Consider the following 27,580-nt stretch of genomic DNA (forward strand, 5'->3'; position numbering starts at 1 on the left):
GATATAAGATACAATGATTAATTAGTGAGCTTCGGAGGTGATGGTAGGCGTATATTTCACTTTTGACAGAGCCACACTAGTTATATCCCTTTGTCTCCTAGCTGTAGCTCTTTACTTAACGCACTCTAAGAAAGAAAGCAAATGATTGTATTTGCCAAAAGGTACAACTATTCCTTTTTATTGAAATTATCAATTCTTCTGTCTGTGTGAGTTTTGCAGTCCTCGCTCCTTCACAGCTCGAGCTTTCTCTGTACCTTTGAATGTTCCGATACATTTTGACCAACGGACCCCCAGTAAGAAAAGATTCCTGACGGTGTGAGAGATTATTTAAATCTAAATTTTAAAATGGATTTGATTTCTCTAAACTTCTTGCAATGCTTAATGTATTCTTAATGTGTAATATGCATAATCAAACTTTTCCGTAAATAATTGACTAACTAAGTTTTTTACGATTGCTAAAACACATTTCTTGAAACCTTCCCCCATTTTCTCAAAACTTTAAACACAAAACTTAAGCTACATTCACAAAACCACAGACTCCTCTGGCACAAATCAAACAATGCTTTCACATCATGCACTTTTCCAGACAAAATAGAAAAACCTACAGAGCATTCATTAGACACTACATAAAACATTTTTAAACACTGCATCCAGTGCATGTAGTTTGATTTAGTTTTATCGTAAATGAACACATTTTTGCAAAACTAAACAAAAGTACAATTATCCCAACTTATACAAATAACAAAGAAAACTTCATATGTAAATGAAAAGCACGTTACAAAACCAACTGCAAAAAACGTCATTGTACGATTCATTATGCCTCAGCAGCATCTCGCCTTTGTGCTGGTCCGGCCAGAGGACTTCATCTACATCACACGCAATGTTTTCTCTTGCTAAGCAATGGGGGAAAATGCCATTGCCTGTAGGAGGTTTACCCTGGTGTAGGGGCCCATCACCTCTTACTCGTACTCTTCCTCCTCTTCCTCCTCTTCTTCCACCTCTTCCTCCTCTGCCACTCAAAATGTTTTTATCCATTGTCGGTATTCACTCTGAACTTGCTTATGTAGTGTGTTAAATCGGTTGATTGCACCATTAAAAACGAGTGTGAACAGTTTTGAGTCGTTGTGTTTAAACGATGACCACTGTGTTGGAGTTGTGTTCAACTTTTGCTGCCTGTGTTGTGCATTTTGCAACACATGTGCATCACAGTGGGAATTGTGTTTTAAAGTAAAGGAGATTGTGTTTAGAGTTTTGCAAATAGTGTCTAACTACTTGAACTTGTTTAGGGTTTTGCTAAAAATAGAGGTTGATTCGACAAATGGGTTTAGGCAACTGATAATTTGGTTCAGAGAATGGGGTTTAGTGTTTTAGCAATTATAAAAAACTGTAATCTTGAACGTAGAGTATCCAGCATGCAGAGGAGCACAGCTGTTGTAGCCTTTTATTTTTTTCTTAAACACATGCGGGAATGAGGCGTTCACACATTTATAGATCATTTCTGGTGATGATTTTGAATCCGTCTGTAGGGGACATGGCAGGAAGAGGCGTAAATGTTGGTGGGAGAATGTTTGCCCTCCAGCAAATGTGTGTATGAGTACATGTGTGTGTGAGTGTGTTTGTATGTGTTTCTGAGCACATGTGCATATGCAAGTATGGTTTTCATGAATACATTACTGCATTGGAAACTGTTTTTACATCAAGGTTTTAAAGCAAAATCAGAAGGTAAACAAAAACAATGATGGTCGCCAGATGTGAGGAGGAAGAAACAAGAAAAACGCTCTAGAATGGATAATAATCACCTGTCAGAGTAAACTACGGAAACCATGTTCTTTTATTTTAATTGTTTTATATTGAAATTCTAATGCTTTATTATTGGTTTGAATCCCTTTAATATCATCGGATGAACAAATACATTCCTCAGTATGAAGCTCACAGCGTTTCCTGGCGGAGGGAGGACATGATGGAAACACGGTCCCCAGTTTGTTCCTGCTCCGCTTCCTCAGTCTTCTCCACAGCAGCCCACGCCCCCCCACCGGCAGCAGCAGATGTAGCCACAACACTTTACTGAGCCGTTTTGCTGAGCCATGACTATTGTGACAGAAGCAGGGTGACACCAGATAACCTCAGTATCATTGACGCACAACATGCGCACACACAAGGACAGGCTTGGCATGTTATATGGAAAGTGTGTCATCATTTTAATCTCTGCAGGCAACATGGAGTCATGGAACCCAGTCTGGATGCCAATTTATGAGGTGTGTTTTGCTTGACAGTGATATTACGGGCTCTTTGGAAAAATCTAAAAGCACATAATATGCAGAATACAAAATGTCCTTGCAGAAAGTCCTTTTCTAAGGACATTTATACCTGAGCAGATCTGGTGATTAGAAGCACAAAGCAGACTGTTCCAGTGCCTTCCAGGCATTTTAGCAGCACTAGCCTGGAGCACACATAATATCTAGCCGTTAGAGACTTCGACAGGGGAAACAGAAGATTAGGCTAATGAATTCAGTTGCTGTGAAGGGATCCATCCTCTAATGTGTACGTTTCAACTTTAAACCAGCACCTTTTTCTATGATGTTTTCCTTATTAAGGGGATGAGAATTGCTTTACATTGTTATTGTTACAAAAAAATGTAATTCACTGCAACAGAAGTCAACATAATTCTTCATATAAAAACTGTTTTGAATGTGAGATTTTAAAGGCAACAGATTTATTTTTTAATGGGGGTGATTTAAATTCACATGACTCTGGTGACAGAAATGGATAAATATGCATGTGATAAAAAATAAATTACATGTGATATGATATTCATAATAACGCAAGTTACTTATAAAATTAAACTCTATATTGTCACTTTGCTCGACAGTACTGTATGTCTTGGAGTTCACTTCATTTGTCTAGACATGAATGGCAAGTTGTTTAATAGAAATGATGCCAACGGGCCTCTTACAGCAACATTCTCCTAATGTTCTCATATATGTTCTGTATATGCTCCAGATGCACCCAACGTTCTTAAGCATCCAAATCTGCCCCTAAACATAATATTGATTTCAAAACTACAAACTGCTAGACCCATAAATACCGCCACAGAGACCAGATCACAAACACACAATGAACATTTGGAATTGTATAAACAAATGTCCCGTCAAAACACATCACCATCATTCACGTCAACAGCCGATGACAATGCATAAAGTGTAGCCAAAGTCTATGAGTCATCCCGTTGGCCTTCTCGCTCCTCTACTGCAGGTTGAACGTTAAGATGAACGTGCCGAGGACTCCAGCAGAGCATGAAGAAGGATAGCCAGGTCTTGATCCTACTTGGAGGCATGTGACAGATTGTTTATTATTAGCATAGGTAACGTCCCTCTAAAGCAGGGGTGTCCAAACTACGGCCCGCGAGCCAATTGCGGCCCTCGACCCATTTTTAATTGGCCCACAGCAAATTCTAAAAGTATAATGGAATATGGCCCAGATAAAACTTGTGCTTTAGATGTTTACTGATTGCATGTGATGAGAGCACAGATGCGACAGACCCCTGCACAGCTGTTCATTTTGTTTCCGGGGAGTTGACGATAACTTTTGCGTTACGGAAGAGCTGCTTGGTCTTAGGAGTCTAAAGGAAACAACATAATTCGAGCACGAGGACTTAACCACAGATATTTCAAGCTTTCCTGTCTGATGTCGATGCTGAATACGGGACGCACTCTACAGTTCTGATGTGCGCTGGCTGAGTCGCGGCTCCGTGCTGCAGCAGGTTTTATTACCTGAGATCATAAATCGATCTGTTTTTGAAAGAGAAGGAGTGACCTCTTCATGAGCTGAGAGACCCTCCATGTTTGGCAGACCTGTTTAGTTGATCTTACTAGATCTTAAGAGCCGACTGCGCACATGAAAGCATTCTGTGTGAAGCTTCGTCTCTTTGAGACACAACTACGCAACTTCAATGTTGCGCACTTCCCCACTCAAACATGTGAGCAAACATTTTGTGTTAACTCTGAACAAAAGCAGACTGAGAACCACAATGAGCGACAGCATCTCTGTGATGTCCTTCGTATCTCAAACACCAAACTTACTCCTGACCTGCAGCATCCTTCAGTCCAAAGCATGACTGCTCCCACTGGTGCAACGCTGTTCCCATTATAGGCGAGTTAAAACATATATTACACAGTATTCATGTTAATAAGACACATTTTTCAATAAATTCAGTCAATTAAAAGTTGATAAAATGTTCTAACTAATGTTAGTTGATGTGTTAACAAGCCCAATAACGTATTTGTTTAACAAGCTTTTTAGGCAGTATACCTCAAAAGTATGAGGCCCAGCCCTTCGTATATTTTTTCTGTATGTGGCCCTCAGTGAAAAAAGCTTGGACACCCCTGTTCTAAACACTGTATAGGTGTTGTGCCGTGTGCAAATACTCTGGCACATCCCCAAGAACTGGACAGATGCCACCAAAAGAAGGCTGTAAGAAGAAGAAGAAACTAAGGTACTGTTAAATAAACTCAAACAAAGTGAACCTGATCTCCCAGAGCGTCAGTGCTGCTGTTACAGGGACATCAGAAAGCATCTGAGAGCAGCATGGAAGTCCTTCAGAAGCTCAACTCACACAATATCATCCTCCAAGGGTTTTTAATGTCTTAACTGTGATCAATGGAGCAAAAGTATTTGTTTAATAATCCAATAATTATTATAACTCTTATACTCATATAATAGTTGATTATATGATATTCAAGCATTTTGTTATGTTCCTCAAATTTAAAACGCATGTTTCCTTGTGTTGGTCAAACAATTTGTAGACTGAAAATTAAATGTTTTTTTTCTTATCTGGGTAAGAGTGCTCTCGACCACTTCTAAACTGTTCTCTTATTGAGAGAAGGTCAAACATAGGAGTACATTGGTGAATCCCAGAAATCAATGAGTACTAAGAAAATAGAAAAAATCGTGGATAAGAACAAAATAAGAGAAATTGTGTTTGTGTTCCTGTTTTTCTTGTTCTTTATTGTTGCCCCTTGGGCACTTAAACTGGCCAAATCTGTGCATTAAAGAAACATTTTTATTTGTGCCCCTGCCCCTCAGAGAGTCTGTGCCTGCCACTGTCACTGAGAGTAAACATACACTGTATACCAGATAAACATGTATGCAGAGAAACTTCTGACTACAGTTTTCTCATCAAACATGTTATGACATATTATAGCATGTACTGTATATATATATATAATGTAATATATCCTGTTTACAATGAACAGGCTTCAGAATGAGCCTTCACCAGATAATAGGTGGACTGCTGAATGCATCATTACATACAGAATAATATCACTTGCAATCTGATGCTAAACTGGGGTTTTTGTCCGCCACGCACTTCCATACAACACATGCAATGATGCATCGATTGTATTGATTTTGGTCGCTGTTGCAACGGTGGGATACGTTCACATGTCTCGCAGTGAAAATGTGATTTTGATCCATGGAAGCCCTCAGTTTCCTGGCCTGATTGCTGGGAAGATCTTGCTTCATTTCAGCCTCGCTATTGAGGCAGGTGCTGTATAAATAGGCACACTGGAAATAGACCCTCGCTCTCAGAGGAGCCTCTCAAGAGAGGACCAATGGCCATATTTCCAACACTGAGATATAGGCCATACATTACAGACATCTGGACTGTAATGATGTGTTGTGGAATCCCTTTTGAGAATAACTAGTTGTAAACAGTAGATACAAATATTTTCATCCTCCAGATTTAACAGTAGTCTTTCATAAAGGAAAGTCATTTGCTGAAGTTGTTTCAAAAATAATCTTTCCTCCTGCAGCCAAAAACATTTATTCATTTACTATCCATTTACTCTTCAATGCCTCATTACCTGTGGGCCATGACGTCCATAGCAGTTATCATCAACAGTGTGTGCTGGTCTGTTTTCTTGTTCTTCTCCATCCCTGTTTTACATTATGTCCCAATTATGTTGTACATGCACGGACATGTTTTCCCCAAAGACCTCCATGTTCCTTACGAGGCGCTAAAGAAGGATGATCTCACACTATCTTTCCATGTCTGTCAGATATCTGATGAATATGTAACTCCTGGGTATAACTTGAGAACCTTTTCACTAAATGTTTTTATTTTTATTTGGGGGAGCAGAACAAGCTGCAACAAGCACAACATCAACAAATGATCCTTTTATAAAGTGATGAATCCTGTTAGCAAACAGTTGACTTATATCAATTCTCATTCCTGTGGAGTGATGGAGTCTAGTACTCTATGTCCTTTAGCTCTGCTTCGGTCTCCACCAACTCCTGAGGGATATATGTTACTCTTTAGCTGCTAAATGTACCACAATGTTCACTAGTTCTGTAGTTGCTCACTTTTACCCTGTTCCCACCAAAATTAGAGCGTATATGCCAACTGGCAAAAAAAAGCAATAGACTTTCCCATTGCCAGTAGACGAGTTTGCCTTTCTGATATTATTCAGTTTGGTTCTCTTTCAAATTCTAAAACCAGAGTTTGTGACTGTTGAAATAGTGGAAAGACTAACAAAGACGGTTTTAATGAGTTTGGTTGAAGTGTGTTTTACAATGATCATAGAGGTAAACTCACTGTTGCTGGTGGCTTTGAGGAGCGAATCTTGATTGTATGTTATGAACATTAATAAATTATAATAATTGTCTAAACCCCTTGTTGATTTAATTGATTTTATATTTGGCGCTTCACATAGCATTGCGCTGGAAAAGGGTAAAAAATAAGCGTCTCCACCTGAGTGTCATGTTTCCATCACTTCAAATCACAGCTGCAGCTGATCAATTCCTGTGACTACTGCAGAGTCATTTGTCCCGGGAATGAATGACGATTGTAACCTTTCCCACTGAATTCAAAAGCCGTTAGTGGATGTTGGGTGTGGGTTGTGGGTTTTTTGTCGGGTGGGAAAGAAGCTTAAGTCTGTTTACCATTGGTGTTTTGGAAGCATGCAGTGGGTTTAGTCAAAGCTTGGAAATCAGCTGAGTGCTGCTGCTGGAAACAATGCTGATGAGAGCGGTGAGGAACAAACAAAACAACAAGCTAAAAGACGCTAAATACTCTGTAGAGGTGACGGGAACAAGTGACTGCTTACCTATTACACATATGTCATTTGATCCATTAAAAAAAATCATATAATGCAGCTTTAAAACGGTAACCTCAGTCAAGACAGGTACAGGTACAGGTACAGGTACAGGCACAGGTACAGGTACAGGTACAGGTATAGGTACAGGTACAGGTACAGGTACAGGTACAGGCATATGTACAGGTACAGGTACAGGTACAGGCACAGGTACAGGTACAGGTACAGGCACAGGTACAGGTACAGGTACAGGTACAGGCACAGGTACAGGTACAGGTACAGGCATATGTACAGGTACAGGTACAGGTACAGGTACAGGTACAGGTACAGGTACAGATACAGGCACAGGTACAGGTACAGGTACAGGTACAGGTACAGGTACAGGTACAGGTACAGGCACAGGTACAGGTACAGGTACAGGCATATGTACAGGTACAGGTACAGGTACAGGTACAGGTACAGGTACAGGTACAGGTACATGTAGAGGTACAGGTACATGTGTCTAATATAATAATTCAGCACTTTGGCAGCATTAGACTTTTTATGGCTGTATGAGACAAAAGCCAGCCCACATTAGATCCATAACAGCCACAGATTATCACAACAGGATATTTCATTGACTGCCAGGTTGGCTATCATTTTTGATTAATCATATTACACATGCTAGTTGTATTGGCAGATTTGGAAATAGCTCATGTTTCCAGTATTTCACAATAAAGCTCGCTATTTGAAAGTTGTCAGACACTTATGAATCCAAAAACATGATGAGATACTGACAGGGTGTGACCACATCTGCTATGAGTTATATGAGTTATGTCATATTGGCACCAATATTGTTGCCACTGTTAGATCAAGAACTGATCATCATGTCAGATTCATTTATGATGGTCCACTCACACACAGAAGATGCTGATACTCGTGGAGGGCCTTTGGATATGGAGTCTGGCTTTCTAAAAGGGTGTTTTTATGCTGCATTTGCCAAATAATAACATTGTTTTTAATAGTGAACGGGGTAGTTTTAGCAGGGACATGGTGTCATGTTGGCAGAAGGAGACAGACATGGATAAAAAAAACACAGGAAAGTCTCAGAGGAGTAAAATGGCTGACGAAAGAAATCTAACCCAAATCTCCTTCATTTTCCGTCCCTTGAGTGGCACAGCACTTAAAGGGAAACTGATTTGCAGGCAATCGACTTCTGATTAAATCCTAATCTATTTTTACACCACAGTGAGGAAGACAGTCTTTGTTATCAGACTTATTTTAAACTGAAGACGTTCAGCACCGGTCCATACATTATGTAGCACCACCTGATGTAACCACAGATGCTTGCAAACCATTCAGCCATTACAGACAAGACATTACTTTGGTACTGATATTGGGGGGCGGCTTTTAACTCAGGTGGTAGATTGTGTATGTTATAAATAGTAGGGGTGGGGGTTCGATCCCCAGCTCCACATGTCAAAATGAGCAAAACATTCAACCTCAAATTGTTTCAGTTAACCTGCTTTTTACTGTCCTGTAGTGACAGAACTCTGGACACGAGCAATGGAGACGGTGGGCGGTAAATTAAGTTAATTCCACCAGAGAAAACAAATATCAAAGTGTTGGTGCAATCATTAAAGACTATTATTAATTAGATTTGGGACGATTACTGTGTTTAAATGAAGTACTTTTGTGGGCCAAGGTGAAAGAGCTCATTATCCTTCGGCATTAATGGTTTCATCCAAGAGGTGGATCCCAATTTCTCAACAGTCTCAATGGCAATTAACTTTCCTGGGGTACAATCGAAGATGCTCTATAACTAAATTAAATTAACTCTCAGTGTGGCGTCTCCTTTCTAAACCGTCACTGGTACAATCGATGTACACATGTAAAATGTAAAGTACTTTCTACAATGGTAAACTCAAGATGCTAATAGGAAGGAACTGTTGATCAGGTACAAGCAGCAACCAACACTGTGGTCAGAGTGATTTACCTTTACATGTGCCTCAAGACGAGTAGTTCCTACGATACTGCCACATGATTGTGGAGAATTGGTTTTCACATGCCACACAAAACTCTATTTCATTTCTCAAGTTAAATATGTTCTCCTTAAGATTTCCCTTTGGTGCCAAATTGTCACCCAAGTATCCAGACAGACAGCATTTTCTCCAGACAAGACCAGGCGTCTGTCTGCTAACAAGTTTTTAATTATATGAGGATTCATTCAGCTGGGATCAAAGCCGACAGGCATGCATGGATCCCCTAAATATGCAGTTGTATATTCCCACAGCCAGAAGAACACATCGCTCACTAGTTCCTCAATTTCTAAATGGAAACGTAAAATGTTCATTCATTAGGGCTTACATGACAAGAAATGCAATATTCAAAGATAGACTAAAATAAGTCTAAAGTTATCTATTGGTATTCTTCAGCAGCATGTTAAAGATCATTTGTGACTTTTCTCTGAGTAATATGACTCATAGTGATTCAGCCCGCAGTCAGTTTTATGAAAGCTTTTACTTTTTCTACACTTCTCTGGTAAGAGGTGGGTGTTATTTTTGTTTTGTTTTTAAAGTGGCATACAACGGTTTATTTAGCCACTAGGGGGCAGAAAGACTCCAAAACCAGCTGACAGACACACAGTCTGACATATTCTCCTCTTATACAGCTGTTATGGCCAGTGATGGGCAAGTTAGTTAAAACTTTGAACCAAATGCTCATTAAAAACAATGCACTCTTCTTTACTAAGCGCTCACCCAATAAAAGTAATTAGTTACATTACACAACACATTACTTTAGTTTCCCAGCCTAGCACACGAAGCTCAGCGTAAATTCAATCAGGAAGGCGACTTTAGGTTCACTCATTCTCAAATCTCTCATCCTCCAGCTGCTTCTAATCAGCTGATTATGAACGTCCACTCTTTCAGTTAACCAACTGGATTTTGCCACGATCGCCAACAACCAGTCATGGTGCTGCTCTCAAATTTTAAATTTGTTATTTTCTGCTGCCGTCAGCTGTCATTTCATTCACCATTCACCTCCAGTCATCATATCCAGTGAAGTCCTCAGCAAACCCAGATCCCCAGTTCTCTTCATGACCATCACCACCAGTGTCTAGTCCCCATGCTGGGGGGGGGTCCTATTCTACTTTCGGCTTCACCTCCCCCTTAAAATATATGACAAGACAATGGGTCTAATCGTCAACTCAGAAATAAGTCTCTCCTGATTGAAATGCCCAACACTTGTAGAAATAGAAGACATTGTGGTTTAACAAGCAGCCTACTGACCAACAGCTAACTTACACTGCCACAGGAGTTGCTGGTCTACCGCTGCCTCGATCGTTAGTTGGTTTGTGTTATTGTGTGACTTTGTTATTTTAAAGGGTAAGTTCAAATTCACCAAAGTCACACAATAACACAAACCAACTAACGATCGAGGCAGCGGTAGACCAGCAACTCTTGTGCTCTAAAATGATTGCTTTTGTCAATGGAGTCTGGTGGATTTGAAGAGAGCAGAGATAACAGCTTCAGTTCCTGTCAGAAAGGTCTGACAGCCAGGTAATGTGTTAGAAATATTTTAAATATTGAGTACACTTAAACTGATATACATTTTGTTAGGTGGATAAAATATGTTTTGCGGGACAATGCTTATCCTCCGTGCTGGTACTCCTGTCTGTTTCTCCCAACTGCAATCTATTGTAGGTTATACACTGACTGTAGATAGTACCATAAACAAACACACTTTCTTAACATCCAAACTATCCCTTTAATTTACTCATTAAATATATCTGTAAAAGCAAAAATGTGGTTTAATTTTCAAACGCTGCACAATGGCCTGATTCGAGAGGAATTGTTTTTCTTGACAAGATTTCTGTTTAATTTCCCATCCAGGTTTAGTGCATTGAGCGTGTGTGTAAAAATAAATGTTGTTTGTATTGATTTAAATTTAACTATGTCCTCTTTCCTTGTCAAATATGTTTAAGTACAAGAAATTGAAAAATGTTAATACTCTAGGACCTTCCTTGCATGAAAAATAAGTATGGCTCTGCTATATCCAAAACAGACATTTGGAAGTGCTTTATGTCAAGCTGAAGATCCACTCATTTCCCAGTAAATAATTATTCAGTGTAAACTTGCATTAGACATGCTTCTGACTGTCCTATATTTAGAAAATGTCCTTCCAATTCCCAATTCACAATGCAATAATTCATTCAATTAAACAGATTGTCTGTGAGTACAGGAAAGGATGATCATAATACCAAATATAATCGATTGAGTATATTCATTACATTTGGAGGCTTTGCCAATCATGGCTCTCCAATATTCATTTAATATATTTATAACTGACATGATTATTATGTGAAATACTTGACAGAAATACATGTACAAGTCAGAAAGACTTTTCCAGCTAAGCAAATGCAGAGGCCCTCGACTTTGAGCCACATGTCTTTGGTACTAGGCATTGTAATGTTACAATCTGTGGTCAATTATTTTACACTCAACTTTCCCTTCCTAGCTTTTTTTCCAATCACTTTCAACCTTAATCCCATGGTCTTCGTTAGCCCAGGTGTCATCATGTGATCTAAGTAAGTACTTTTCCATACTAAGTATGGCCGTTTGAAAGGTCAGCAAAAAGCAAGTAAGTAAGCATTGAGTTTTGAAGATTTCACCACAGACATGTATTCACTCATTCAAATTCTCAATACTCACTCATCCAGAATGCAGCAGCCCGACTGGTCTTCAATCTACCCAAGTTCTCCCACACTACACCGCTCCCTTCACTGGCCCGAATCTGCTTCAAGACTCTGGTGCTGGCCTACCGTGCTGTGAATGGATCAGCCCCTTCCTACATCCAGGTCATGGTCGAACCATACACCCCAGTGCGTTCACTTCGCTCTGCAGTCGACCAATCGGCTCGCCACTCCTTCACTGCGAGTGGGACCCAGATTACCCTCAAACAAAACCCGCCTGTTTGCTATCCTGGCTCCAAAATGGTGGAACGACCTCCCCATTGATGTCAGGTCAGCAGACAGTCTTCACATCTTCCATCGCAGACTGAAAACTCACCTGTTTCGACTGCACCTCGGCGAATACATTAAATAAATGAATAATAATTATTATTATGTTCTTTGTATGTTGCACTTACATTGGTTTGGCTTATTTGTAGCGAGTGTTTGAATTCGATTATAAGTCGCTTTGGACAAAAGCGTCAGCTGAACTGTCATGTAATGTAAAATTAGCAATGTCTATTATCAACATACACAATTCAAATATTTGCATTTACAGTTCCCTATTGCGCCTGACAGTGTTGCCAAGTCAACATTTTCAACAACATCACTTGTAAGCAAGAGGCAATCAATATTTAGCAATTTTATCCATTTATTTCAAACATATGTTAAATACGTTAAAGAAAAGAAAATACCAAAAACAAAACTAAACTAAAATAAGAACTAAAATTGAACAGTAAACATAAAGCAAACTCTTTCTCATAAACAATATAAATACACAACGGTTAGAGAGTAATATAGTTTAGTGAACGAAGTTGCAGCAGACATGTAGAAGAGCTTTATAAACTTTATAAAAGGCTGTCTCAGTTTGGAGCCCTGCGTGGTCACATGGACCTGAGCTCAGTCTGCATCTCACAGCCGCCTCAACAGCTGCCTGACAGTGTGGCAGCTCACACTTTGCTCCGATGTTTGTTTCATGACAGGAGGTCAATGCTGCTTTTAGACTCACTAAATTAGCTTTTAAGAATCTGTCCATCCCACATTTGTTATTAGCAGACTCAAAATTAATATGTTGCTTGATATGTGTTTTCTTTTTGTGTGTGTTTATTGAAGGTGGCGGTGGAAATGATGTTTAGAGAAACGTTGTCGATGTCATTATGCATAGCTGAATGTTCACCTCTTATATAATATCAAAAATATCCACTGTCTTTGGGCTACAAAGCGGAGGAGGCGGAGGCAATATGTAATGCTCAAACAACCCATGCAGCGCTGCAAGAAAACAGCTGCTTGCCATCTACAGTGTAACACAGTGATAATGTATGCAGAACAACTTCCTGGGAAACTGTTCTAAAGGAACATAGTTTTTTGTAAACACATTCTATCGCAGTAGTAGAGTAACAGAGATAGAGGAAGACCCAAACCTCCCTCACCAAAGCCCACTCGATGGCTCACCACAGTGTGGAGTGCATTTTCAAATACAAAGAGCCTATACATGTGTTCACACACCCCAATATTCAGATGTATACTTACAAACATAAATGCAAATACATCACATACAAAATAAATTAATACAAAATAAAAAAAGATAGATAAATAAATAAATATTGTTTTAATTAGACTTGAGAACAGTTGTGAAGACAAAATGTATAGAAATTTGGAAATGTGTTTTTATACTGTTATTGCTTTCTTATCACTGTATTTATTACCATGATAATTGCCTTTGAGTACCTTTTAAGCATTACACAAATGTATTATTATTAATATTATAAATATCAACTTTTTTATTATTATTAGAAACATTTTTTTATTATTATTCAAGCACTTAAAGTTCTTTTTATATGTATCCTTTCCATCTTTGACAAGCATGAAACTGTTCCTTCGAATTTGAATAAAACTCCATTCCTCTCTCCTTACACAACGTGCCCTCTTCTGTTGCGTGAGCCAACACTCCCCCATGTGTTTGCATTTACTTTAGCCTGACAATCTGACACTGGGATTTCCTACAAGCAAGTGTGTGTAGTGTGTGGGCCGCTTTGTTGAGCTGAGATGTGCAGGGTCATGTGTGGATGCGTGGGAGGGAACGTACAGTATCGGCTTCTAAGTATATTCACTGGTACACACAAAGAATTAAAACAAGTGTTTGCATCCAAGTCAACTTAACTTAGGAAGTAATTATCACTCACATAGATGCACTATTCACTACAAATGCATGGCATGTCAATACATGTCTACATGTCTTTCAAGAGGATCTCTTTTAGTCCTGAAATCTGGATTTCTCTACTTAAAAAAGCAATCCAAACATGAACTATTGAGTTCTGCCTGAGACAAATTGTGTGATCTGTCTATGCCATCTAGTGGAGAATTAATATGACTGGCTCACAGAATTGACTTAACTATGCTAAATGTTCTCCCTCACTACATTGACAAAATAATAACAGAGCCATGTGTGCCCTATTTCAAAGAGATGTTGTCTCTATATGTCATGACATGTTGGAATCAGTTTGTAAATCATATATAGGAATTCCTCATAAGTACCTTATAGTTAATAAGGTGAAGAAGGTGTTCTACAAAATTGTTTAACCTGACAATCGTTAGTATGGGAAAATGTGGGGTTTCTTCAAAAACCCAAGAAAAGGAGACACACATATATATATATATATATATATATATATATATATATATATATATATATATATATATATATATATATATAAATAAATGTGATGATGCTGGCAAAATGTTTAATTCATAAATATAAATGTAACAATATAAAACCTTGTTTTTTGTTTTCCAAAAGGATTTTGAGCAGTATGTGAAACTACTTTCTAATTTGGCAAGAAATATTGTCATTTTACAAGCCTTTTGTTTATTATTATTTTCTTTCTAGTCACCAAATAATTAATAAAAGACTTCACTCGTGTTCAACGGTTACATCAATGTTAAAAATATATATAAATGATAACATAATGACAGCTACAGACATTTTTAGGACGCAGTGCACACAAGGATGAAATCTAAATTAAAACAGAACATTACTGGGAGACCGTGAAGGCAGCAGTTACCAAGGCAACAGTACACAAACGGAACGGCCCGGCTGAAGTTGTGTGATGGCGAAGATGCTCTAACTAGCTGCAGCTTTATCAGGCGGTAGGTTGAAATTATTGTTAACATCAAACTAAAGACGTGTGTAAAAGAGTTAGTGATCAGCTAGTACCCGTCTGTTTCTCATGAGAGTCAAACGGGGGCTAACCTAACGTTAACACTAGCAAATTAACATATTAGCCTAATTTAGCTTCTTCCCGGATACAATGTCTGTAATTTCTAACATACACAGAAGCTCATGTGTAAGAGATTAAAGACAATAGTCAGTAAAACAGTTTCTCTAAACAGATGGTAGTCCTACATCTTATCAAAACCAGCTGTATTTTATCAAAAGTAAACTATTTTTCAAAACAGCAAATTAAGTAGGCAGCTTCATTGTCCTTTGCCTAAAAACCAGTACTCACGTGCAGGAATACTACCTGTCCCTGGGACTGCTGCGTGTCAGTCATTTGTCCTGGTTTATTTAGAATTTATATTTAGTGTCTTGTTGTTGTTTTCAGAAGTATGTGCATAGTTACATTTTCTGTGTGTATATTAGAGAAAAACTGTAATGCAGCATTTGTACACCCAGTTTGTAATACTGCAAGTATATACATATAACAATACTTGTATTAGTGGGCCATTGGCTCAATCACCATTGCATGACCCCCTTTCGGTGAGAGATAGTGACTTAACAGACAATTATTTAAATGAAAATCCTTAAGATTGCCACTTTAAGGTTTGGGAATGAGCACCATGTTATCACAATATCACTTGAAATAAAAAATGTATTTGAAGCCCGACATGTCGGTCCCTCTACAAGACAGTTTAGAGGGTGCAAATATAATATACAATAAGATCCAAATAAAAAGCTGTTGAGTTAAAAGTTTAGAACTGTAGTTTTGCGCCACACCCAGTGTTGCCTTGAATGACTTAAGTATTAAAATTGATATAAGTTTTCAATTGAATATTTGTGTTCATGCTGTTAGTCATGTACAAAAAGGTTGTAATATATTGTTCCTGTAACCTGCAGCTAAACAAAACGCTGAGCCAGTGCGGTGCCAGATGCTAGAAGTAACTTCAGAGATGTCGTCACCACATCGCAGTAAATATTTGTTATAATGCCATGCGTCACACACAAGACACTGTGTAATTACAGTCAGTGATTGATCGTGTTTTCAACAGAAGGACCAGAGATTTCTCCAGGCCGCACTGTTGTTTCAGAGACTGACAGTGCTGCCAAATCACGAAAACCAGGTACAGTGGGCAATAAGTGGAAACAATGAGAATGTAGAAGACTATAATGCACAGTTTATTTCCAAACAAATTTTCCTTTTGTACATTGTGAGCAGACATGAGGAGGAGGGAGACTCGACAGAGCCCATTCAAAGTGCCAGACAGCAATAGCATTTTCCTTTTGAGTATAAAAGAAAAAGCAGACCAAAAAGAGGTGTGTGTGTGTGTGTGTGTGTGTGTGTGTGTAAACACAAATAAGTTATTTTACATACACTGTGTGATGCTCGTGTAACACAGTGTCTGCAAACAGAAAAAATTGTTTGCCATATTAAAGTCCTGCTGCTGTTCTCCTCCATGAACAGGAGATGCGTAAATTCCTGGCTTTGCCAATTGATGAGAAGACGACCCACGCTGCTCGAATGACGGCCAAGCTGAGGAAAGAGCTGGAAGAACAAGTGGAGGAGGAGGAAGATGAAAGGGAGAAGATGAAGAATCGGAAACAAATCAAGAGTAGGACAGTTCTCCCTGAACAAACAACCATCAGACATGAGTTGAAGATGGCCATGATGAAACGAGGTGAGCAGAGAGAGAGTGGAGTGCACGTTGTGGCTAACTTGATAATGTAAATGTTAACTGTTGTCTGTTCTGTCTCCAGAAAACATTACAAAAGACAGCAAACATGACATGATCTCCATGGAACGGCGGAAGGCAGTGTTGGAGGTAAATAATTTCAAGAGATGTTAAGATCTTAAAGGTCTCTCTGGGAACCATCACCTTATCGTGGTGGAGAGGTTTGTGTGTCCCTATGAACCTGAGAGCTGTGTTGTCTGGAGCCTAGTGCTCCTGGTAGGGTCTCCCAAGGCAAATTGGTCTCAGGCGAGGGGCCAGACTAAGAATGGTTCAAAAACGACTTCATGAAAGAAAGGGAAAGGAAAGGAGAGACCCTGCCCGGAGGAAGCCCGGGGCCCCCGCCTGGAGCCAGGCCCAGAGGGAGGGCCCGACAGCGAGCGCCTGGTGGCCGGATTTGCCACGGAGCCCGTTCGGGCACAGCCCGAAGAAGCTACGTGGTGCCTCCCATCCATCCATCCTGTGGGCCCACCACTCATGGGAAAAACCGCTGGGGTCGGGTGCGCTGTCACACGGGTGGCAGTGATGGTCAGGGACCTCGACGGACCAGACCCGGGCAGCAGAGGCTGGCTCTGGGGACGTGGAACGTCACCTCTCTGTGGGGGAAGGAGCCGGAACTAGTGCGGCAGGTGGATCGCTACCAGTTGGATCTGGTGGGGCTTACCTCCACGCACAGTCTTGGCTCTGGAACCGTACTCCTGGATAGGGGTTGGACTCTATTCTTCTCCGGAGTTGCCCAAGGTGTGAGGCGTCGGGCCAGGGTGGGGATACTCACTAGCCCCCGGCTGAGCGCCGCTACGTTGGAGTTTATCCCGGTGGACGAGAGGGTCGCCTCCCTACGCCTTCGGGTTATGGGGGGGAAAACTCTGACTGTTGTTTGTGCCTATGCCCCAAACCGCAGTTCTGAGTATTCGGCCTTCTTGGAGACCCTGAATGGAGCCTTGCAGGGGGCTCCAGTAGGGGACTCCGTAGTCTTGCTGGGAGACTTCAACGCACACGTGGGAAACGATGGAGACACCTGGAGAGGCGTGATTGGGAGGAAGGGCCTCCCTGATCTAAACCCGAACGGTCGTTTGTTGTTGGACTTCTGTGCTAGTCATGGAATGGCCATAACAAACACCATGTTCGAACATAAGGATGCTCATAAGTGCACGTGGTACCAGAGCACCCTAGGCCAAAGGTCAATGATCGATTTCGTAATCGTATCATCTGATCTGAGGCCGCATGTTTTGGACACTCGGGTGAAGAGAGGGGCGGAGCTGTCGACTGATCACCATCTGGTGGTGAGTTGGATCAAGGGGTGGGGGAAGACTCTGGACAGACCTGGTAAACCCAAACGGGTAGTGCGGGTGAACTGGGAACGTCTGGAGGAAGCCCCTGTCCTGGGGATCTTTAACTCACACCTCCGGCGGAGCTTTTCAGCTATCCCTGTGGAGGTTGGGGGCATTGAACCTGAGTGGGCGATGTTCAAAACCTCTATTGCTGAAGCTGCAGTGATGAGCTGTGGTCTCAAGGTCTTAGGTGCCTCAAGGGGCGGTAACCCTCGAACACCGTGGTGGACCCCGGTGGTCAGGGAAGCCGTCCGACTGAAGAAGGAGTCCTTCCGGGTTATGTTATCCGGGAGGACTCCGGAAACAGTTGCAGGGTATCGAAGGACTAGAAGGGCGGCAGCTTCTGCCGTGTCAGAGGCAAAGCAGCGGGTGTGGGAGAAGTTCGGAGAAGCTATGGAGAAGGACTTTCGGTCGGCACCAAGGTGCTTCTGGAAAACCATCCGGCACCTCAGGAGGGGGAAGCGAGGAACCATCCAAGCTGTGTACAGCAAGGGTGGGACCCTGCTGACTTCAACTGAGAAGGTTATCGGCCGCTGGAAGGAGCACTTTGAGGAACTCCTGAATCCGACTAACACGCCCTCTATGGTTGAGGCAGAGCTGGAAGCTGATGGGGGATCATCGTCAATTTCCCTGATGGAAGTCACTGAGGTAGTCAAACAACTCCACAGTGGCAAAGCCGCAGGGGTTGATGAGATCCGTCCAGAAATGCTGAAGGCTTTGGGTGTTGAGGGGCTGTCTTGGTTGACACGTCTCGTCAACATTGCGTGGAAGTCTGGGACAGTGCCTAGGGGTTGGCAGACCGGGGTGGTGGTTCCCCTATTTAAAAAGGGGGACCAGAGAGTGTGTGCCAACTACAGGGGTATCACACTTCTCAGCCTCCCTGGTAAAGTCTACTCCAAGGTACTGGAAAGGAGGGTTCGGCCGGTAGTCGAACCTCTGATTGAAGAGGAACAATGCGGATTCCGTCCTGGTCGTGGAACAACAGACCAACTCTTTACTCTTGCAAGGATCCTGGAGGGGGCCTGGGAGTACGCCCATCCGGTCTACATGTGTTTTGTGGATCTGGAGAAGGCGTATGACCGGGTCCCCCGGGTGATACTGTGGGAGGTGCTGCGGGAGTATGGGGTGAAGGGGGTCACTTTTGAGGGCCATCCAATCCCTGTACGCCCAAAGCGAGAGATGTGTCCGGATACTCGGCAGTAAGTCGGACTCGTTTCCCGTGAATGTTGGCCTTCGACAGGGCTGCGCTTTATCACCAATCCTGTTCGTGATTTTCATGGATAGGATATCGAGGCGTAGTCGTGGAGGAGAGGGGTTGCAGTTCGGTGACCTGAGGATCTCATCGCTGCTCTTTGCAGATGATGTGGTCCTTATGGCCTAATTGGTCTGTGACCTTCTACCGTCACTGGATCGGTTCGCAGCCGAGTGTGCAGCGGTTGGGATGAGGATCAGCACCTCCAAATCTGAGGCCATGGCTCTCAGCAGGAAACCGGTGGATTGCCTACTCCGGGTAGGGAATGAGCCATTACCCCAAGTGAAGGAGTTCAAGTACCTCGGGGTCTTGTTCGCGAGTGAGGGGACAATGGAGCGAGAGATTGGCCGGAGAATCGGAGCAGCGGGGGCGGTATTACAGTCACTTTACCGCACCGTTGTGACGAAAAGAGAGCTGAGCCAGAAGGCAAAGCTCTCAATATACCGGTCGATCTTCGTTCCTACCCTCACCTATGGACATGAAGGCTGGGTCATGACCGAAAGAACGAGATCACGGGTACAAGCGGCCGAAATGGGTTTTCTCAGACGGGTGGCTGGCGTCTCCCTTAGAGATAGGGTGAGAAGCTCAGCCATCCGTGAGAGACTCGGAGTAGAGCCGCTGCTCCTTTACGTTGAAAGGAGCCAGTTGAGGTGGTTCGGGCATCTAGTAAGGATGCCACCTGGGCGCCTCCCTAGGGAGGTGTTCCAGGCACGTCCAGCTGGGAGGAGACCCCGGGGAAGACCCAGGACTCGGTGGAGAGATTATATCTCCTCACTGGCCTGGGAACGCCTCAGGATCCCCCAGTCGGAGCTGGAGGATGTGGCCCGGAGAAGGGAAGATTGGGGTTCCTTACTGGAGCTGCTGCCCCCGCGACCCGATCCCGGATAAGCGGTAGACGATGGATGGATGGATGGATGGAGATACCCATGTTTCTTCAAAAATGATAAAGCCGGTCTAAGTGCCATATAAATACTGTGAAAGTCTCAAAACCACGTAGAAATGCACACGGCCCGTATTCCGTAACTGTACCTTTAAACGATCAGTTAGGACTTCTCTAAGGCCGTGATGTCACAACTATACTTATATAAAAAGCTAGAATGTGCCGCTACAGTCCATTACAGTCATTCCACAGTTGCAATGATGAAGCAGAGACCCCGAGAGGGCAGATGCAAAAGACCCAGAAACACTGACCAATCAGAGCAGCTTTTTTCAGGAAGTTTAAAGAGAGGCGCTAAAACGGAGCATTTCATACAGAGGTTGAATACAGGTATATTCAGACTGACAGTATGAGTTTTTAAACACTAAAGTATGTTACATGTTCTAGTAGAAACCCAAATACAAGTATGAACCTGAACATGAGCAAGACATGTCCCTGTGAGCAATTCCTGCACTCACACATGTTCAAATGAAAACAAAGAGTTTGTAATGGTCACAGCCTTAGTCTTAGCCATTCCAGGCAAAACAATACAACACGCTCCCTCCCTCCCAAAGTCCTCTGGCGAACGCGAACGCGAACACGATCATCCTCCTCCTCCTCCTCCTCCACGACCCAGCTTACTGCGAGAGACAGAACCAGGTTACCACCACGCTTATATCCGGTGACTGATGACCTGATTGTGTCCAGCTGTCTGATCCTCGGCTGAGACACTCCCACCTCTCTGCCAGCAGCCGGCACCACGACCACGGCCCACTGCCACAGTCCCCTTTAATAATGGTGGACACATGCCAACGATCTGGATTCAGTTTCTCAGTCTACTGTGACGGATGCTTTTTGAATGTTTGATTTCTGTCAGCTGTCTGATGCTCTCAGTAATCTTGAAAAAAAAAAAAACTTTGTTTGTTTTTCTGAAATTTAGTCTGATTACAGCTCTTGTGGAGTATACTTATACTGCATACTACATATCTGAAAAGTTGTATTAAGCCTTTAGAGGTAAAGTAAAGGTGGAGTAAACACAAAAAGCACCAATTCAAATAAATGAAAGTTACATTTTAAAGTGCAGTTTTCTACTAATATTGTCTTTCAACTAACACAAACTCCCTGAGCGGAATATCACAGTCTTTCGTAATGTGATTATCGCGATGACGATAAAGAAACTGATACATTGTGCAGCCCTAATAGCCCCTTCTAGCATAACACACCCAGGAGGAAGAAGGTGTGAATAAAAAAGAAGTCTGGCTTTGGCTTGCTTCATTTTTTCTCATTCTCCTCTCCTCAGTTATCTCTGATGATGAAGAGGTCCGAGATTTTGAAGATGGACGACGTCATTGCAAAAGAGGAAAGGCAGCTGAGGCAACTTGAGAAGAACATCGAGAGAGACAACCGCAACTTTGAAGAGTTCCTCAGGGAGAACGAGAAGAAGTCTGTGGAGGCCAGAACATTGTAAGAAGACATGTTATTAGTTTTCTGCATGTTGGACGTTTAAAGAGTCACGTTGCAAACGGTTGTGTTTCTCTGTTGTCAGTTTTGAACGGGAGGCCAAGTCCAAACAGGAGCAGAATGCTGAGATCAAGAAACTGACTGCTGAAATAATAACCATAAGAAGGTCGCACTCTGATAATGTTGTATAATTAAAATGTATGAGCGGGAACGTTACCCATGTTTTAGTGCATAAAAGTATTTACCCTGAGAGGAACTATAAATAAGGGTGAATACATTTGGATGGACATTGTTATCATGTCATGTGGTCTTTCTTGTGCGTAGTGAGCTCGCCAAGTTTGAAGAAATCCTGATAGACTACAAGAGATACAGGGAGCTTCTGATGGAGTTGTCTCCTCCAGAGTGGCAGCAGGCACAGAAGACCAAAGCTTTGAAATCTAAGGTCCAGTCTGACGGAGACGCTCAGGACAAGCACAACAGGCAGCCGGAGGAGTCAGCTTTAAGGAACGGCAAGTACAAAACCAAGTGAATCAAAAGAGATGATAAGGACCGAGTTATGGAAGCCTTATTAAAGTTAAAATGTAATTCCACAAAAGCATTATTATTGTCCACATATGTATGTTATTTGAGTAAACATTCAAATGAAAATCCAATAATACAATTTGCATTTTCATTTGCACATACTCTTATAGGCGATGACAATATTAGAATAAATGGAAAAGCAGTTTGTCATTTAATGTGTAAAGTCTTACCCTGCTGTACAGTGGACAATATTCAAATGTCTTTTTTTTTCTATTAATGAAAGCAATATTTAGTCATAATGGAAATGCAATTTTCTAACAATTTAAAAATAAAAATAGCAATTCTCATTTGCTATTTTTTTTACTTTCAATTTCATTTTCAAATTTTATTCAACAGCAGGTATCCTGTTCAGTGGGAAATATTCAAATGTTGAATAAAATTTGAAAATGAAATTGTAATATAAACAATGTAGCTTATCTTTCCATTTGTGAAAGTTGTTAATGACATTTTAAAAAGGAAAACAGGCGGTTTTGTGACAGTAAATATGTATAGTAGTGTGATGGTGTGGATGATAACATGCACACAGGTTTGGAGATCAAGGCTTCCAGTCCAGGTCGAGAGCTGCCTTCCATCAGAGAGAGCGGGCTGTCCTCAGCCCACAGCGACACACTGTGAGGAAACACCAACACACCCACCTTCATCATTGACGGCTGATGCACATCCTAACATTCATACACATTACTGCAGTGCTAAATAAGGGTGTGTGTCCACATAGTTTCTTTTTTGGCAGACTAATAATAATAATAATAATAATAATAAGCTTTATTTGTATAGCACCTTTCATACAAGAATTGCAGCCCAAAGTGCTTCACAGCAGAAGGGTGCTGGCAGGGCGCTGGGGAGTGCTTCTTCCCACTTTCATTAAAAAAGTGTTCCCAGCGCACTATTTCTGCTACTGTCTATTTGATTGACATAGTTTTTTCACCATGAGCACCAACCGGAGGAGACTTCATACTTTGTATGGCTGAGCTTGTCATCGCTCAATCTGACAGTACGCTCTGCTCCCTTAAATAGGCTTTTCTGTCTTTGTTATGACGTCTGTCTGACAGCTCAAGATAGACACACATGGCCAAAACAAGCTTCTCCTCCATTATTATTGAATAAGTATTTATTTAATTTGGTCAAATGCAAGCACTCCAATTAGAATATTGAAACTGAAAGTTTACTTCAAATAAAAGACTCATACATAAAGTTAACTTAATCACGGGGCACCAATAGATAAAATCAATATTAAAATGAATTAAAATTAAATTAATTAAAAATCTCAAAATCTGAAATTATTATGGAGTTCACTCGGTGTACAGAGGCGTAAATACTTCAAACACACAAGAGCACGTAATCAGGTTCTTTATAAATGAAGAATTTATTTATTACTAAAGATATACAGACTACTGAATAAACATATAAAGTAAAAAACTATAAAAAAATGAATGCCGCTAATGAAAGATGAATGTATGAATGGCAGGTTACAGGTTTTTTGTTTTTTTCATAGATATAAAAAAAAGATTAAGGGTTTTAGAAAGAATCTAAATTCATAAATACAGGAGAGAAAACTATTTAGTTCAGACTTGAATGGAGAACCAGAATTACATTTTGCCCCTCAGGGCTTCCATACATAGGTTTTTAGATACTATATATCAGGGGTCTTCAACGTTTTTCAGGCCAAGGACCCCCAAACTGGTGTAGCGTGGTGCAGGGACCCTACTGTATATATTGTATAGAAGAGGCTTGAAGAGGTCTGTGCGACGGGGGGGTGCGACTGTAGGTGTGTGACTGTAGGTGTGTGACTGTAGGTGTGTGACTGTAGGTGTGTGTCGCCGCCCTTCGCGAAGTACAGCGGAGGAGGGAATGTGAATGGCAAAGCAAACAAATTAAAAATTGCTTTATCTACAAACAATTTCACGACCCCCCCTGCAGTACCTCCGTGGACCCCCTGTTGAAGACCTATGCTATATATATTATAGATTAACACAGCGACACCATATATACAAACTGACCAATAATTTAAATTTCAACATAATTTCACAATTAATTTTCTCTCTGTTGTAGCAAACAGCAGGCTGGTAGCATTTTGAATTAATTAGAAATCCTTTACGTGCTGCTGCAAGAACTTTCACTTGACTCCAAACTCCTTCTTTTTCCTTCCAGGATCACAACTTCCAAACTGGAAAGTGACAGCTCAGAATATGAGGTCAGATTTCCCAAACTGAAAATCTAGTTCTCTGACTTAACAACGCTTTTGATCTATAATATTCCTTTTTGCAGTATTAACTCACAGCGGGCCTATCTCGCCCACTTTGTTTGTCACCTCTACAGGATGAGCCAGAGCTATACTTCACTGATCCCCAGCAGCTAATGAATCTGGTGACAGAGCTGACAGAGCAGAATTTGTCTCTGATTCAGAACTCTACGAGGGTGGAAGGGACACTGGAAGACCTCCGACAGTCCATGGAGATATCCAGGAAGAAGATGTAAGCATCATGGGTCAAGGCTCTGTGAATGAATGATTTATGTTCCTGTTGCTTTATCAGGAGAAGAATCATTTGCTGTCCTGAACTCTGCAGGAGCCTCACTTATACTACTACATTAATAATAATAATAATAATAATAATAATAATAATAATAATAATAATAATAATAATAATAAAATAAATAATGGAAACAATAATAATAGTAATTAACAAAACAAAGCAATAATAACAATTATAAGAAAAACACTAGTTTTCTAACCCATAATCAGCCTCACACTCTTTGTTCCAAAATAACAGGATAAGTGTTTTTACAGTGATAAGTACATTATTTTATTTTTTTGTGAAGCACTTTGTGTTTCCTTTTTTGTGTATGAAAAGTGCTCTGTAAATAAAGTATGATTCATTGATTGATTGCTTTGTACCAGGAAGCGTTTTCTGTGGCAGTTGTAGTTTCCTCACATCTTCAGATACCCTCAGAATTATTCAAATTGGGTCTATCTGAAACACTTTCCCACATCCATTGGATGCTGAAACGTTTCTGTCTGAAGTGAAAAGGACAAAGAGCAGCTGACACTGCAGATCAACGACATGAACCACAGAATCGACTTAGAGAAGACCAGAGGCGCCAAGCTCAGACAGAAGGTCCAGCTCCATGTCGTACTGAACACAGAAGACCAGGTAAGGAAGCAGCAACTTTAATCCAAGACCTGAATGGTATCAACACCCTGAGATCATGTTGCATTAGTAGTTTTGAGCAGCAGATCATCTCCACTCCTCTTCATTTATTCCTCCTCTTGCTTGCAGGACGTCATGTTGGAGGCTCTGGGTGAGAAGGTGGTGGAGGTCCATCGCTGCTGCGTGGATGATAGAATTACCAACCTCAGCACCTTGGAGAAGCTGGCCAATATTGAGAACCGCATGTCTTTACTGCTGCAGAACCTCGAGAGCATCCCTGAGGAAAGCTTAGAGATAATGAAGAACATCAAGGACAGTGAGAGGAGGAGCAGGTATGTCTCAGTCGATATACATTGCTGACTCTTCTTGCCTGAAAGAAAAAGTTGATAGAGCAACAAATGAATTGCTGCCTCTAAATTCAAATGGCAATCATCACAACATAACTCCTGGAAGGTTTTCCATTACATGTTTTTCTTTAAATATGTTATTTCCAAACTAAGAGATACAGTAGCATGTTATTTGAAAGGTACTCTCTCTTCATTCATCATGTTGCAGGCAGCGTGAGGAGAAGCTGAGAGAGCAGAGAGAGAAACAGAAGGAAAGGATGAGGAGGTACCTGGAGAGATCTCTGGCTGACTCCAAGAAAATAGTAAGTTGTTTGCTGCATTAATAATGAATGTGTGGCACTGGCTATGATTTGGGTGAAATGTGTTGAAACACATCACAGCTCATTACAAAAAGACAAAAATAATGAGTTTATACATAGTTTTTCATACATTCTCTTTTAATGAATGAGAACATTTACAGAAGCTCATCCTGATGGATTACAGACTTTGAAATAAGAACCTGTCTAAAGACTGAAACATTTAAAATAAGTAAACTAACTTAGCTCTCGTCCATTTTCTTTCAGAGTGGGAGAAAGCTCGTGCCCAGATGCAAGCCTGTTGCCCAGAAGGTCAGAGTCAGCAATGTGGACAACACCCCTGCTGAAGATGAGCTGCATGCCTACCTCTTCACCTCTGAGGACGTAGGCTAGAGTAGAAGAAAGAGTGCAATCATTCCTAAAGTGAAAATTATTATTGGATATTTAGTTGCCTACTCCATATTCATGACATAAAATCAAATAGAATCCACCGGAAATGTTAACACAACAATATCATACATTATAGTGTGACAAGCAATAATATGCATGTGTAAGATAATAATGTAAAGTACAATAAAGAAGTCTGATTGCAGTGAGTCCCTGGTTGTAAAAATGTTAAACATTAGCACTTTAAATATCTAGATGATTATGATCAAATGCACATTCTTTTATCAAACACGTTTTCTTACTACAGCTCTGTTGCTGACTCGATATAATCTACAGGTCTAATTTGTATCAGTGAATACACACATCCATGATCTGATAGCTCATATTGAAATTTGCCTGTATTGGTGCAATATGTTTTCAAATACTGTCTTTTCTTTTCTCTCTTTATCATAATAAAATGAGGATTACATAACAGACTTGACTCCTACTCAATAGATGATACATTCAATATGGTAGCAGGACATAGGATAGTTGTAATAAAGCATTTCAAAAGGAAGAACACAAAAAGACAATAATATAAATGGATTAAACAACTTAAATAATAATGTAACAAATGTAAATCTAATTTCTTCAAAACAATTCCTGCAGCATATTAACTTTATGAACACATTTCTTATTTGATATCATTTGGATATACTCAAAATACTTTCTCATTTTAATCCTGAGAAGTTCAAAAGATGAGCGAGACTACGTGAACTTGGCTTTATGGATGTGAAATTTCACCAGTAAAATTAATAAACTGACGACTGAACTTTCTGCAGACTTTTTGTTGTACATTGGATGTACACGGATGTATATTGGACGTTGTTTCCCTATGAAAACTAGAAAAATGGGAGCTTTCATATACATTTCCCCCATGATATAATTTCTCTTTGCTGTAGAAATAATTTGTCAAATGTTTATTGGTACATTTGTGACTTTTAATTGTATTCTGTTAACAAAGGAGAGTTTGGTTCCAATTCCTATAACTCTTGCCTCTCAAAATGACTTTCAAATACTGTCTCTACATTTTCTCTTTTAAAGCTTCGTCATAATTGATAAAAACGACAGCAGGTGGTG

The 27,580-nt window shown here is 40.8% G+C and overlaps 1 protein-coding gene across 2 annotated transcripts; it reads left to right on the forward strand.

Annotated features, from left to right (window-relative positions):
- The first annotated feature begins 14,874 nt into the window (after positions 1 to 14,874).
- cfap100 (cilia and flagella associated protein 100) lies at positions 14,875 to 26,953 on the forward strand. 2 transcript variants are annotated; one of them, XM_029441712.1, is made up of 16 exons: positions 14,875 to 14,946; positions 15,914 to 15,985; positions 16,066 to 16,137; positions 16,233 to 16,330; positions 16,479 to 16,692; positions 16,772 to 16,836; positions 21,543 to 21,706; positions 21,789 to 21,869; positions 22,028 to 22,212; positions 22,812 to 22,896; positions 24,434 to 24,476; positions 24,602 to 24,756; positions 25,305 to 25,434; positions 25,561 to 25,763; positions 25,987 to 26,080; positions 26,342 to 26,953. In XM_029441712.1, exons 2-16 carry the CDS (start codon positions 15,946 to 15,948, stop codon positions 26,465 to 26,467), a joined length of 1,755 nt encoding a protein of 584 aa, XP_029297572.1. In that variant the 5' UTR covers positions 14,875 to 14,946; positions 15,914 to 15,945; the 3' UTR covers positions 26,468 to 26,953. The 2 variants fall into 2 exon arrangements, with proteins under 2 accessions (XP_029297572.1, XP_029297573.1); XM_029441713.1 differs by lacking the exon at positions 14,875 to 14,946 and having other exon boundaries at positions 15,951 to 15,985; positions 16,069 to 16,137.
- The last annotated feature ends 627 nt before the right edge of the window (positions 26,954 to 27,580 follow it).

This window comes from Cottoperca gobio, chromosome 10 (assembly GCF_900634415.1).
Source record: "Cottoperca gobio chromosome 10, fCotGob3.1, whole genome shotgun sequence".
In the NCBI taxonomy this organism is placed as follows: domain Eukaryota; kingdom Metazoa; phylum Chordata; class Actinopteri; order Perciformes; family Bovichtidae; genus Cottoperca; species Cottoperca gobio.